Source organism: Esox lucius, chromosome 6, assembly GCF_011004845.1.
Source record: "Esox lucius isolate fEsoLuc1 chromosome 6, fEsoLuc1.pri, whole genome shotgun sequence".
In the NCBI taxonomy this organism is placed as follows: Eukaryota; Metazoa; Chordata; class Actinopteri; order Esociformes; family Esocidae; genus Esox; species Esox lucius.
The window spans coordinates 7,185,233-7,198,925 of record NC_047574.1 but is presented as its reverse complement, the minus strand read 5'-3'; the positions used below and the strand labels follow the sequence as shown (position 1 = coordinate 7,198,925).

Here is a 13,693-nt window from a genome sequence, read left to right as displayed (position 1 = left end):
GTGCAGACAACAAGGAAACACCACGACAGGCCACTTATTAAACCACACACTTGCAACAGGATCGATCATAACAGTACTCTATCACCAGACTACTTGAGCTACGGAGCACCCCTTAAAAATGGCCAGGCTAAAACCACACACGGTCCTCGAAGAGGGATCTCACCTTCTCACCTCAGAGTTAAAACAAATCTAATTTAAGAGAGCGCATGGGCTCATAATGGGGCAAGACAATGACAATGGTGCTACAGAAGCTCCCAAAAAGAGCCTTCTTCTAGTCTACTTACATATGAGGTCTTCTCCGAAGAGGTTCTGTCCAATATGCTCAAACAGGGATGAAAGCACCGGCAGCAGGGCCACGGTGGTGTAGTTGATGATCTGGGTCACACCTTTAGGTTGGGTCCGACTGTGCGTGAATTGGCCCTGTTTCAAGTTCTCCAATGTCTTCTCCAGGTCCTCCGCCGCGTTGTCAAAAAACCCTCTCAACGCCGCCTTCACCGTCTCCAGACCCGTCTTCATCACTGTCCTGAAATCAAACTCAATTCAGCTGACACACAGATGATGGGTCACGGCTGGAGCAGTTCTGTGACCCAGGAAATTATCTACTCAAAAACAACAATATAAATGCAGCAAATGGCTCACGATTAGCATGGTAAAATGAAGAATGTGGGCTGGGCAAAAATCATGCTATTTATTACAAAGTGAGTCATTTTGAGTCAAAATTAAATAGACTGGGACAGGAGAAATAGCAATACATGGTCCTGTGATCGGTAAACAGCTATGTATTACAAACTTATCTAAGAGAGATGGGGGCATTGTTTTTTTTTTATTAGGACATTCATGCAGGTTTTGTTGCTTTGGCTATGTACTCCATCACATTCAATTTGAAATGAAACAATGAATAAGAGTTTATAAGTGCAGACAACTTCAATTTGAGGGTATTTACATCCATAAACCATGAACCGAGTAGGAATTACAACCGTTTTCATACACTGGCTCACCCATTCTAAAGGACCAAAACTCTAATTAACATAATCTAAAATAGTCATCACATTTAGTACTTGGTTGCATTCAATGGCTGCCTGAAGTCTGTGAGCCAACAGACACCAACAAACACTGGGTATCTTCCTGGGTGATCCCTTGCCAGGCCTGTACAGCAGCCATCTTCATTTCCTGTTTGTTTTGGGTCATATTTCCTGCCTTTGCAGTCTTGTTTTCATCAGTCGAAATGCATCCTCAGTTGGATTCAGTTCCAGTGATAGACATGGCCAGTCAAAAACATGTTCAGCATTCTTTGGTCATCCACTGTAGAGGTCTACCAGGTCAGTATGTACAGAACGTGCTCTTATTCCAAAAGGGTTCATCCAGGATGGATGAAAACACCCTTCACATGGCAGCTGGAGGTCTGTATATTAATGCCATCGTAGATGCATCATTTCAAATCCAAAATGTTAAATACAGAGCCAAAACAAAATGTCTTTGAGACTGCAATGTATGTAATTGCATTCATTTCTTTACATTAAAGGATACAAAAATCTTAAATACATCGAAGAACACTTAAATATCAAAAGAAATATACACACGTTTTTTCTAGCCATTCCATCATGTGCACATGCCTTTCTAGTGTAGAAAGGGGTTTGGATTCATGGTATACTGGTGATGCAAAGAATCATATGGATTTCCTGGAAACAGACCGAAGGTGACTAACCTGGCATCCAGTGTCTGTCCCAGTATGTGTAGACAGTTGACAATGGAGGTGGCATCGTTTCCTGGGAGTGAACATGAGGGAACAGTATTTCCTTCCAGCGTCCAGACATGTCGGGCCTCTCATTACAACACTATGCCGTGGCTGCATCCCAAATGGCAACCGACACAATATGTAGTGCACCACCTTTCACCAGGGCTGACAGGGCTCTCATTAACAGTAGTACAGGTAACAGGGAATAGGATGCCATTTTGGGATGCTTCCGGCGTTCTGCTGCTAATGTGATTCACACTCATGCAAGGTGGATGGGATATGACCAGATCAACACTCTCAATCCACATCACAGTGTCCTAGCCCTTTGGGGCTGTATCTAGAGGAAAGTGGTAAAATGAATGTAAATTTGGGGACGTTTTCTAATATTTCTAAATCCTTGCAGCAGGCAAATTCCTTTTGTTCAATTCTTTGGTCAAATTGAAGGCTATGTGGTTACAACTGGAGGCAAAAAACTCCCCACCTAAATAGGTGAGTGCCGCTTTAGTCAATGACTTAAGTCTTATTAATACTGTGGTGTGGCTTTAAAAACATGCAAAATAGGAGATGAATATACTCCATGTAATGTGGAGCTGTACATTGATGTCCGTTGAATCCATGCATAGCCAGAAAAGCCTTTATAATCGGCTTAGGAAACTTTGCATAGCAACATCTTGTGTAGTCAATACGCAACATGATTCATAGACATCTACAGTATGTGAAAAGGCAAAGAGTCAAAAATACTGCAGGGCTAAGATCTAGGGTCAGGGATAAGGTCTAAGGTCAGGGATAAGGTCTAGGGTCAGGGATAAGGTCTAAGGTCAGGGATAAGGTCTAGGGTCAGGGATAAGAGCTAGGGCCAGGGATAAGGTCTAGGGTCAGGTATAAGAGCTAGGGCCGGGGATAAGGTCTAGGGCCGGGGATAAGGTTTAGGTCCAGGTATATGAGCTACAGTCAGGGTAAGAACTAAGGCAAGGGGGAGGCGCTAGCGCCAGGGATAAGATCCAGGGCCAGGAATACGAGCAAGGGCCAGGAATAAGATTTAGACCCAGGCATATGAGCTAGGGTCAGGGGTAAGAGCAAGAGTCAGGGGAGGAGCTAGGGCCAGAGGGATGGGCTAGGGCAACAGGGAGGGGCCAAGGCAAGGGGGAGGGGCTAGGGCTTTGAGGAGGAGCCAGGTATTAAAATAGGACAGTTTGTAAGGATAGCAGAGCACCAGACCCAGCAGCACATTAACAATTTCCCAAATGGCAGAAATATCTTTAGAAGCACACTCCCAAACCTTTCTTACCAAACAGTGAAATCCTATGTCTGACAAGAACTCCAAGTTTGCAGAACAGACTGAAGAAGAAACATGAAGGGAAAGAAAGGAAGAAGAAAAGGACAGAGGATGAAACAAAAAAGAACACAGGAGATAATCAAGTGAAGCAACTTGAAGGAGAAGAGATCGTCTGCTCTATAAAACAGAGTGAGTGATGTGTGTTTCACTTAGATCTACAGAGATGTGGGATTTTAAAACAACGCTATGTCAGGCATCAGCAGTCACAGGGTGAGTAACTTGAATAAAGATTCAAGGACAGCCTTTCAAACTTTTAGTCCACTTCTCTGAAAATATTTAGCTACAGTTCTGAGAGAATATTTTCTTTAGTGCGCTAACTGGAATCATAAGTATGGACCTAATTAGCAAGAGACTGTCCAAGGCATTGATCATATTGCATTAGATAACTATCTCAGGGTATTGGAATAGAGAAACTGTATATCATACCTCAACATGCATTAATCATCTCTTACCTGGTCACCATCTCCTTCTCCTTGTTGGAGGCGTGGCCACCACTGCTAATTGGTCGGATGGCCGTGGACAGAAAGTAGAGCCGATGATTCTTGAAGTACTGGTCAACCAATGGCAGCACCACCTGGTAAACAAAGTATTAGATTAGCCTCATAAGTCCACAACACACTGGATTTAAATTCTGTATAAAAGCTACTTAACACCTCATGTAAGGACATTAAGGAATTGTAATTAAGTATTTAGGGCCAAATATATTTAATTGTTTTCACATGACAGGCAAATGCGCATGACATACAAATATGCATCAGTTGTTTACCGATACCTTGAAAAAGGTAGGGGCATGTATCAGAAAACCAGTCACTACATTTTGAGACCATCTGCTTTATTAAGCTCTCTATTACATAGTTAAGAGTTAATCAGGCTGTTGAATGTGGCCTGTGGACTGTTGTCTCATTACTCTTCAATGGCTGTGAGAAGGCTGTTGGATGCCGACGGAAGCCAGAACATGCTGTCGTACCATATTTAATGGATGACATGTCTGGTTAGTATACAGGTCATGGAAGAACTGGGACATGTTCAGCCTGCAGGAATTGTGTAGAGATCCCTGCGACATGGGGCCTTGTGATACCATGCTGAAACATGAGGTGATGGAGGTGTATGAATGGCATGACAATGAGCCACAAGATCTCGCCACGGTATCTATAAAATGCAGTTATGTCCACCGCCCGTAGCTTATTCGAGCCCATACCCGAACCCAATCGCCAGCGTGGGAAACTGCCTGTTCACAAGGTTGACACCAGGAAACCACTCAAACGCACAATGTCATACACAGTATCTGCCATCTGCTTGGTACAAATGAAACCAGGATTCACCCATAAAGATCCCACATTTCCAGCTTGCCAGTGGCTTCCCTGGGGTTATCTGACCAGTTGGATGCACTGCCAAATTCCCCAAAACGATGTAAGTTGTCTTTTGGTAGACAGTTCAATATTCAATTCTCTGGAAGAAGCTTTGGTGGACATTCCTGCGGTCAGCAAGCCAATTGCCCTCTTCCTCAAAACCTGAGGTATCTGTGGCACAATACATTTTTGTATAATGTAGCACTTTAAGTAGATATGAAAGACCCTACCTTCTCAGTAACTAGGGGCATCTCATGATTCAGATTCTGTCCTGGTCTGGCTAGTATTCAAATATTACTACTACTTTATTGGTTCCTGACCCTGAAAGAAGTATACAGTATACAAGAGAAACTGTAATCTGGTTATGATTTAGTTATTACTAACGGTGTCACATTGTTAAAAAGCCACACAGTTCTGATATTTTTCGGAAATTGCATTACATCTGTTTTAGAAGATGAAAGAGTCACAGCCAACACTACCCTATTAAAATTGTCTGTTTAGTGGACCACACCAAACATCCTACTAACATGTGAATCTAATTTTGACCACCAGGTATAGGGTCAAGTTAATTTTAGATTAGATTACTTTTTGACAAGAGTATGTTTTCTGAGGAACTTGCCGATTTCATTGAGGTGATCTTGGGACTGGAGTGCACCTTTAATTAAGAAATTTATAAATCAGCATACGCCAGCCACCGCTGAAGCTTAAACCAACTATAGTCGAATTATTGGGTTAGTTGGTCTTGGATAAATCTTTTATTAATCAGGAGCTTAACAACAGGAGTGAACTAACAGTCAAATACCTACTTATGGGCCCTTTTTAAAAAACATTGATATTTAAGTAAATAAGTAAGACACAAGGTATTAACACAAGGAATACATACACTCCTTTCATTGATTCTTGGCTAACGTTAGCTGAGGTCGGTAATGGCTGATTAAAAACAACTGAACCATGGATTTCAAATCAATTCTTCTTGGCCCATAGCCCACCTTCAGGGCGAGGAACCATCAAACAGCAGGTTGTAAAATAGTGAAGTTCTCCTTTAATGGTCTGCTTCTTTTTAATGCAGTGTATTGATTTCCTGAGTAGAAGATAACAGCTTTTCTGAGGTGTTATAAATTGGTACAGAACAGCCAGGCAATTCCCTGAAATTACATTACAGTTATAATTGGAATCAGTTTGATCTGTGGTTGAATGTCATGGGATCATCAAAGTACACTGATTGAAAATATGTTTTCATTCAGGTGTTCATGATCGTGTTTTTGGTTTATGAGGTGCTTATACAGGTGGTAAAGAATTCAGGCAAGAACCAGAACAGACCTTTCCAAAGAACTTCATCTGTTGCTCGTGAGGAATCTTTTCCCCTTTTGGTCGAGTCCCAATATCTACAGAGGGTAGAGAAACATCAGAAGACAAACTAAAACAGAAACAAGAACAAAGTTATGCTTTATAATTGGGAAGACAGAGTTAACTGAAGGAAGAGACAGGGGTCCATTACTTATGTTCCAGCCCTCCGTATGTCACTTTAAGCAGCATCAAGATGAAGAATCCTCTTGCATAAAAAAGAGGTACCTTTACCCAATTCCAGCATCCATTAATGTATCATTACCAAATTCCAGCATCCATTAATGTATCATTACCAAATTCCAGCATCCATTAATGTATCATTACCAAACTCCAGCATCCATTAATGTATCATTACCAAACTCCAGCATCCATTAATGTATCATTACCAAACTCCAGCATCCATTAATGTATCATTACCAAACTCCAGATTCCATTAATGTATCATTACCAAACTATAGCATCCATTAATGTATCATTACCAAACTATAGCATCAATGAATGTATCATTACCAAACTATATTATCAATGAATGTATCATTACCAAAATACAGCATCAATAAGATATATTTACCTAATTCCAGCACCAATAATTGTCCTTACCAAATTCCAGCATCAGTGAAGGTATCCTTACCAAACTCCACCATCAATGAAGGTATCCTTACAAAACTCCACCATCCATAAAGGTATCCTTGCCAAACTAAAATCCCTAAAAGTTTTGTTACCAAACTCTAGCATCAGTGAAGGAATCCTTACCAAACTCTACCATCAATGAAGGTATCCTTACCAAACTCCACCATCAATGAAGGTATCCTTACCAAACTCCACCATCAATGAAGGTATCCTTACCAAACTCCACCATCAATGAAGGTATCCTTACCAAACTCCACCATCAATGAAGGTATCCTTACCAAACTCCACCATCAATGAAGGTATCCTTACCAAACTCTAGCATGTGTTCATGGGCTTCGTCAACATAGGTGATTAGTTGCTGCAGGAAAGTGTATGCAAAACGCTTCTCTATGGATGGTGTATCCAACTCCTGCTCCTTCATAGCCCTGTAAAAATACACACAGTCAGCCAGCCATCCAGTCAGTAAGGCAACCAGTCAGTCAGTCAGTAAGCCCAGCCAGTCAGTAAGTCAACCTGTCAGTAAATCATTTAGCCAGCCAGCATGTCAGAAAATCAGCCAGCCAGTCAGACAACTCAGTCTATTCAAAACGTCCGTCAATCAAACAATCAGCCAGTCAGTCAATCAACCAACCATCCAGCCAGTCAATCAATCAAGCAGCCAGACCAAGGACAGACAGGGCAGAAACAGAAGTGTCCTCCACATTTTGAAGACGTGTTATCATATTATCGGCCCATTCTCACCTGGATACACAGTAGCCATTTATCTGAAAGAACTTGAGAATGTCTTGTGCCTTTTCTCTGTCTTTGGACTTCTCTTTGGCAGTGAGGGTGTCATAGGGCACCAGGAGGGGGTGGCTCCCTCCGCCTGGAACAAGATGAGGAAGAAAGAACTAAAAGAGAGACTAATGGGTGTGAAAGAGTGCCAGACCACAACAGGGCTTGACAGGACTCCGCGGTGCCACAGCAACACCTGCTGGACCTTCACTGAACTGACCTCGACGCAGTCAACAGGAGATCTTGAGCAAATCCAAGTCAGTAGCAAATTATTGACAAATTTGACCAGTTGAAGGAACACTGTTCCTTCAGCTCCAAGCTCATTATTGTTCTATTAGTAGTTGCTAGCCTACAGGGCAGCTACAGACAGGGTTCACGGGAGAAATCTGACCTGGTGCTACAGGTATCCGCCAAAATAAAGGAAACACTAACAAAGCTACTTAGTGAGGAAGCACCTGCTTTCAATATGCTCTGTATCCCTCACTTACTCAAGTGTTTCCTTTATTTTGGCAATGAACGGACCTGTACTGTCATACTGTAACTAATCTCTGTTGCTAGGGGCGGTGAACTATAGTACAATTGGGCATTACCTTCATCGGTAAACAGTATTGTCTTATCTACTTGACAGAAAACAGAGAGAGACGAAGAAAGACAAGTAGAGACAGATAGAGACAAAGACCGAGACAAAGGTTGAGAGGGCGAGAGAGTGAACAAATAGTGTCATGGTCTGGAGCAGGTTATCTTTCCGACAGTCGACATTGGAGCTCAACCTATCCTAGTTAGGACCCGATGGTAAAGGACTCTGTTTACATACCTTTGGCTTCCAGTTCAAGTTTCTTCTTCTTCGCCCAAATATTGTGATAGTTCTCCGCAAGCAGTTCTGCCATAGACTAAAAACACAATGACGAATACGTCCTAGTTTAGATCTTGTGGTGCTTAAAGAATTAAATGTTATCACCATGCTTCGTAATGAACATCATGCACAGAGGTCGCATTGCATGTCATTCTGAACGTGTGCGTGTTGATGTACATGCCAAATCATGTACATTATTTTATTAGCTCCTGAGATGCTTTGAAACCATCTGTCAGTCATGTGTTGGGGCGTGGCTAAAAGAATAATGACTGTATTTCTATAACTTGGCAAATATTTGCCAAGATGGCAGCTTTCAGTAATACTATACTGTAAATCAGTAACAGTGAGTCACAAAGTGGTTGTGTAGTGTGTCACTCAGAGGTTGTGTGTCAGTCAGAGGTTTTGTAGGGAGTCAGTCAGAGGTTGTGTATTGTCACTTACGTGCAGGTCACGGGATAGCGTAACGTTGCTCATGTCAATGGGTCTGGGGCTAAACCCAGGAGCTCCTTCTAGAGAGTGCTGCTGGATTGACAAGACAGATGGAGACTGTTGCATTAGGAGTATGGAGTATTAGGGATTCCACAAATACAGAAAATATTGGAAGTACAGGAACATTTTAGGAAATACCAGGAATATTGCAAATTCCCAGGAATGTTGGAAATACAGAGAATATTGGAAATACCAAAAATATAGGGAATACTGGAAATACTGGGAACCTTGGGAAAAAGAGAATTCTGGGAATATTGGGATTGCTGGGAATATTTGGAATACCAGAAATATTGGGATTACAGGCAGTATTGAGAATATTTGGCATACCAGGAATACTGAGACCATTGGGAACACCAGAAAAAAATGGGAAATACTAGAATAACCTGGGAATATTTTAATTACCAGAATACTGGAAATACCAGAAAGATTGGGAATACCGGAATCACCAGGAATAATGAAAATAAAGGAAATATTGGAATTAACAGGACTTTTGAGACTATTTGGCTTTTGACTATTAACAGGACTTATGAGACCATATCAGGAATATTGGGAATACTGGGAGTATTGGGATAAACAGGAATATTGGAATGACTGGAAAAATTAAGAATATTTGGAATACCAGAGTTATGGGAAAACTGTGATGATTGGGAATGTTGGGAATATTGGGGATATTAGGAATACCAGGAAATTTGGGATTACTGGAAACATTTTGAACATTTGGAATACCAGGAATACTGGGAACCCCGGAATATTGGGAATACCAGGAATCCTGGGAATAATGGGAATCTTGAGAATATTCTGGGAAACCCTGGAATATTGTGAATACAAGGAATATTGGGAATGTCAAGAATATTGAGATTATTTGGAATTCCCAGGAATATTGGGAATGCCGGGGATATTAGGAATACCAGGACAATTGGGATTACTGGAACCATTTAGAATACTTGGAATACGGAGAATATCAAGAATATCGTGATTACTGAAAATATTGCGGATATTTGGAATTCCAGGAATATTAGTAATGCCAGGAATACCGGGAATATTGGGAATGCAAGGAATATTAACATTATTTGGAATTCCAAAATGTTCAGAAATATTGGGAATGCCGGTAATATTAGGAATACTGGGAATTTTGGAAATGCTACCAAGCTAGATTCAATTTATTCTGTTGTTAACCATTGAGAAGTGAGGTCTAGAAATCAAAGATTAGAAAATGTAAAGACAACAACAAGAAATTATTTATAATAGAAAAGATACAGCATGCGTTTTCTTTTCAAATATAAAATGTATTGTGCTCTACAACATGTAGTTCTATGCAGTGTTTGAAGTAACAATGTCTTCTACCTGGCTAATTTGGGATATCCTACGGGCTCGGTTGTGTAGGCCAGCTGGGTCTCCCTCCCTGGTCCTCTCGATGCTCCAGCCCCATGCCACCATTGTCTTTAGAGACTCTTTAATAGGCCAGCGGTAGATCTCTTTATCCTGGAGGACAGAGGGATGGAGGTGGGACACCAATGGGAGAGTACAAGTACAATCCTAGTTATCAACTAAGCAACAATCTGGAATTGTTATGCTTGATTTGATAGGGACAAAGATAAAGGAGAAATGTTTTGCTGAAAGAACAGTGAGCTGGGGTTAAATCCCTACTCTAATTGGTTTAAACTACAGTAAGACATAAAAAAGAAGAAATCGTTTTTGATAAAAAAGGTGCAGAGCTAAGTTATGAAAAGGGGTCATTTTGGAAAAATTCATGCCTATTTTGGATTTGATGCCAGCAACACGTTTAAAAAAAGTTCTGACAAGGGCATGTTTAACACTGTGTTGCATCAACTCATCATTTACCGATACTCTGTAAGCCTTTGGGAACTGAGGAGACCAATAGCTGTAGTTTAGAAAGTGAAATGTATTCCCATTGTTGCTTGATATAGGATTTCAGCTACTCAACAGTTCGGGGTGTCCTTTGTCGTATTTTTCGTTTCATTATGCACCAAATGTTTTCACTGGGTGACAGGTCTGGATTGCAGGCAGGCTAGTTTAGTACCCAGACTCTTTTATTATGGAGCCATGCTGTTGTAATACGTGCAGTATATGGTTTGGCATTGTCTTGCCGAAATAAGCAAGGCCTACCCTGAAAAAGACGACTGGATGGCAGCATATGCTCCAAAACCTGTATATATTGTACAGCATTCATGGTGCTTTTACAGATGCGCAAGTCATCCATGCCATGTGAACTAATGCTCGCTGATACCCTCACGGATGCTGGCTTTTGAACTGTGCGCTGATTAGAAGCCAGATCTTCCTCCTCTTTAGTCCGGAGGACGCAGTGTCCATGATTCCCAAAAATAATTAAACATTTTGATTTGTCAGACCACAAGACAGTTTACCACTTGGTCTCAGTCCATCTTAAATGAGCACAGGCCCACAGAAGGCAGTGGCAGATCTGGATCTTGTTTATATCTGGTTTCTTCTTCTGCAAGGTAGAGTATAACATGCATTTGTGGATGCAGCAACGTACTGTGTTCACAGACAATGGTTTTCTGAAGTGTTCCTGAGCCCATGCTGTGATTTCCACTACAGAATCGTGTCTGTTTTTAATGCAGTGCCACCTGAGAGCCTGACGATCACAGCCATCCAATGTAGGTTATTGGGCCTTGTCCCTTGCATACAGAGATTTCTCAGAATTCTCTGAATCTTTTAATTATATTATGTACCATAGATCATGAGATCCCCAAACGTAATTTAACGTTGAGAAACACAGAGTGGTGAACCCCTCCCCATCTTTACTTCTGACAGACCCATCCTCTCTGGAATGACCTTTTAATACCCAATCATGTTACTGACCTGTTACCAATTAACCTGTGTGATACTCCACCAAGTTTAGTTTTTTAGCATTACACAACCTTTCCACAACTTTTCCAACTTTTGCTGCCTCTATCCTAACTTTTTGTTGGCCAATTTGCATAGTTTCCAAATTGCATATGTTGTCTATTTTCTGTTGAGCATGGGGTTTCAATGATTTGCAGATCACTGCATTCTGTTTTTATTTACATTCTACGCAGTGTCCCAACTTTCTTTGGAAACAGAGTTGTAGAAAGGCTTACAATGAAAACACTGAAGATCCTCATTAACACACATCCCTAACGATTCCTACAGGTTCGGTCTCACCTTCTCAGACAGACTTTTGTAGGGTTTCAGCAGAGGTTGTGTCTTCGAAGACTCAGAGAACTGGTCGCCGTGAACCCAGCCGTCGGCCAACTGAAGAACATAAAGAAACATGGAGAGCAAATGGTCAAACAGCACAGACCTGGACATCCATTTACATTTTTTAAAGTTAGTAATTTGGCAGACGCTCTTATAGTGCATGCATTTTAAAAGAGCTGCAGTAGGTGAAACTACCACACAGTTTAGTAGTAAGTGCGTTCTCATTACTGATTTCGCTATCGGCAATGGTCAGTGCTGGAAAGGAGACTAAATAAATATTAAACATAAAAAACATGAAAGGTTAACCAAAGACAACAGTCAGAGGTGGTGGTATTCTATGAAAAAGTGAGTTTTCAGAGTGTTTTTGGAAGATAGGTGGAGACTGCTATCCTAGCTTCAAAGGGAAGCTGGTTCCACCAATGAGGTGTCTGGAGAGAGAAGAGTTTTGACTGAGTGGATCGGGAACTGCCCGAAGTGATGGGACAACCAAGAGCCCAGAGGTGGTGGAACGAATATCCCGGGTAATGATGTAGGGTTTGAGCATGGCCTGAAGGGAGGGAGGAGAAGCACCTCGTGTTGCTCCGTAGGCAAAAATCACAGCTTTAAAGCGGATTCAAGCTTCAACCGGGAAGCCAGGAGAACTTGGGAAGGTTGAATACCAGATGGGCTGCTGCATTCTGAATGAGTTGCAGGGGTTTGGTTGCACATGTCAGGAGCCCCACCAAGAGTGAGTTGCAGTATTCCAGATTGGAGATGACAAGTGCTTTCTGATTGAGGTCAGATCGTACTCTACTCTCAATCATCAATCTTCTTTTGAAAGCAGATGACAAAGTAATTTGCAGAGAGGGAAGTTAGCGTAGGAGAAGGTGGAGGGTTAAGGAGTGAGCAGAAGGTGGAAAAGAGTTTCCTGGGGTTACAGGAAGAACCCTGGAATTTCAAGTGGTAGAAGGTGGCTTTAGCAGCAAATAGGGAGCGAGGGAAGGAAGCAAGTATGGATTGGAAGGATCTCCCTGTTATAAATCATTGTTCTTAATGTATCAACCAATCAATTAATCAAATCAATTATCCATATTAGAGTATTGTGTGCAAAAACGCACACAATAGAAAATACCATTAAAAAAAAAACTTGCGTGAACTAACACTTACTGACTTTGATGATAACCGACTAAAACTTTTTCTTAACATGACTGTGAAATGTGGTAGCCTCCCCTTACTATGCTGTGATGAATAAACTGAATCTGGCTAAAAGAATCCTGCTAAATGACTAAAATGTAATATAATACTCTATTTACACACATACACAAATCAGGCCTCACCTTGTCCATGGACCATTTCTCATGGGAATGCTCAGCATATTTGTTAACAAAGTAATCCAGTTTCTCAGGCACGTTCACACTGTTGGTGAAGACAAAAAAAGGGATGAAGCGTTCTATTATGGTAGAAAGCATTCTATTGCGGTAGAATAACTTAACGAAGCATTCCATTGCGGTAGAAAAACTTAACAAAGCATTCCATTGCGGTAGAAAACGTAACGAAGCATTCCATTACGGTAGAAAACGTAATGAAGCATACCATTACAGTAGAATAACTTAACGAAGCATTCCATTGCGGTAGAAAACGTAACGAAGCATTCCATTGCGGTGGAAAACATAACGAAGCATTCCATTGCGGTAGAAAAACTTAACAAAGCATTCCATTACGGTATAAAAACTTAACGAAGCATTCCATTGCGGTAGAATAACTTAACGAAGCATTCCATTGCGGTAGAAAACGTAATGAAGCATTACATTGCGGTAGAAAACATAATGAAGCATTCCATTGCGGTAGAAAACGTAACAAAGCAATCCATTACGGTAGAATAACTTAACGAAGCATTCCATTGCGGTAGAAAACGTAACGACGCATTCCATTGCGGTTGAAAACTTAACTAAGCATTCCATTGCGGTAGAAAACGTAACGACGCATGCCATTGCGGTTGA

General features: G+C 41.3%; 1 protein-coding gene across 12 annotated transcripts in view; it reads right to left on the bottom strand.

The window, feature by feature from the left end:
- The window catches only part of ryr2a (ryanodine receptor 2a (cardiac)), a 185,757-nt gene that overhangs the window by 39,914 nt on the left and 132,150 nt on the right, over positions 1 to 13,693 (bottom strand). For 7 of the 12 annotated variants that reach the window (XM_034292561.1, XM_034292564.1, XM_034292565.1 and 4 more), the window contains 12 exons: positions 13,031 to 13,109; positions 11,679 to 11,768; positions 9,858 to 9,995; positions 8,466 to 8,546; positions 7,986 to 8,061; positions 7,139 to 7,262; positions 6,707 to 6,822; positions 5,741 to 5,805; positions 3,524 to 3,645; positions 3,024 to 3,073; positions 1,706 to 1,766; positions 285 to 523 (listed from right to left, as the gene is read on the bottom strand). In XM_034292561.1, the coding sequence (XP_034148452.1) occupies positions 285 to 523; positions 1,706 to 1,766; positions 3,024 to 3,073; positions 3,524 to 3,645; positions 5,741 to 5,805; positions 6,707 to 6,822; positions 7,139 to 7,262; positions 7,986 to 8,061; positions 8,466 to 8,546; positions 9,858 to 9,995; positions 11,679 to 11,768; positions 13,031 to 13,109 (1,241 nt within the window). The remainder of the gene's footprint in view (positions 1 to 284; positions 524 to 1,705; positions 1,767 to 3,023; positions 3,074 to 3,523; positions 3,646 to 5,740; positions 5,806 to 6,706; positions 6,823 to 7,138; positions 7,263 to 7,985; positions 8,062 to 8,465; positions 8,547 to 9,857; positions 9,996 to 11,678; positions 11,769 to 13,030; positions 13,110 to 13,693) is intronic. The other 5 variants (XM_034292566.1, XM_034292569.1, XM_034292567.1 and 2 more) reach the window with 1 other exon arrangement.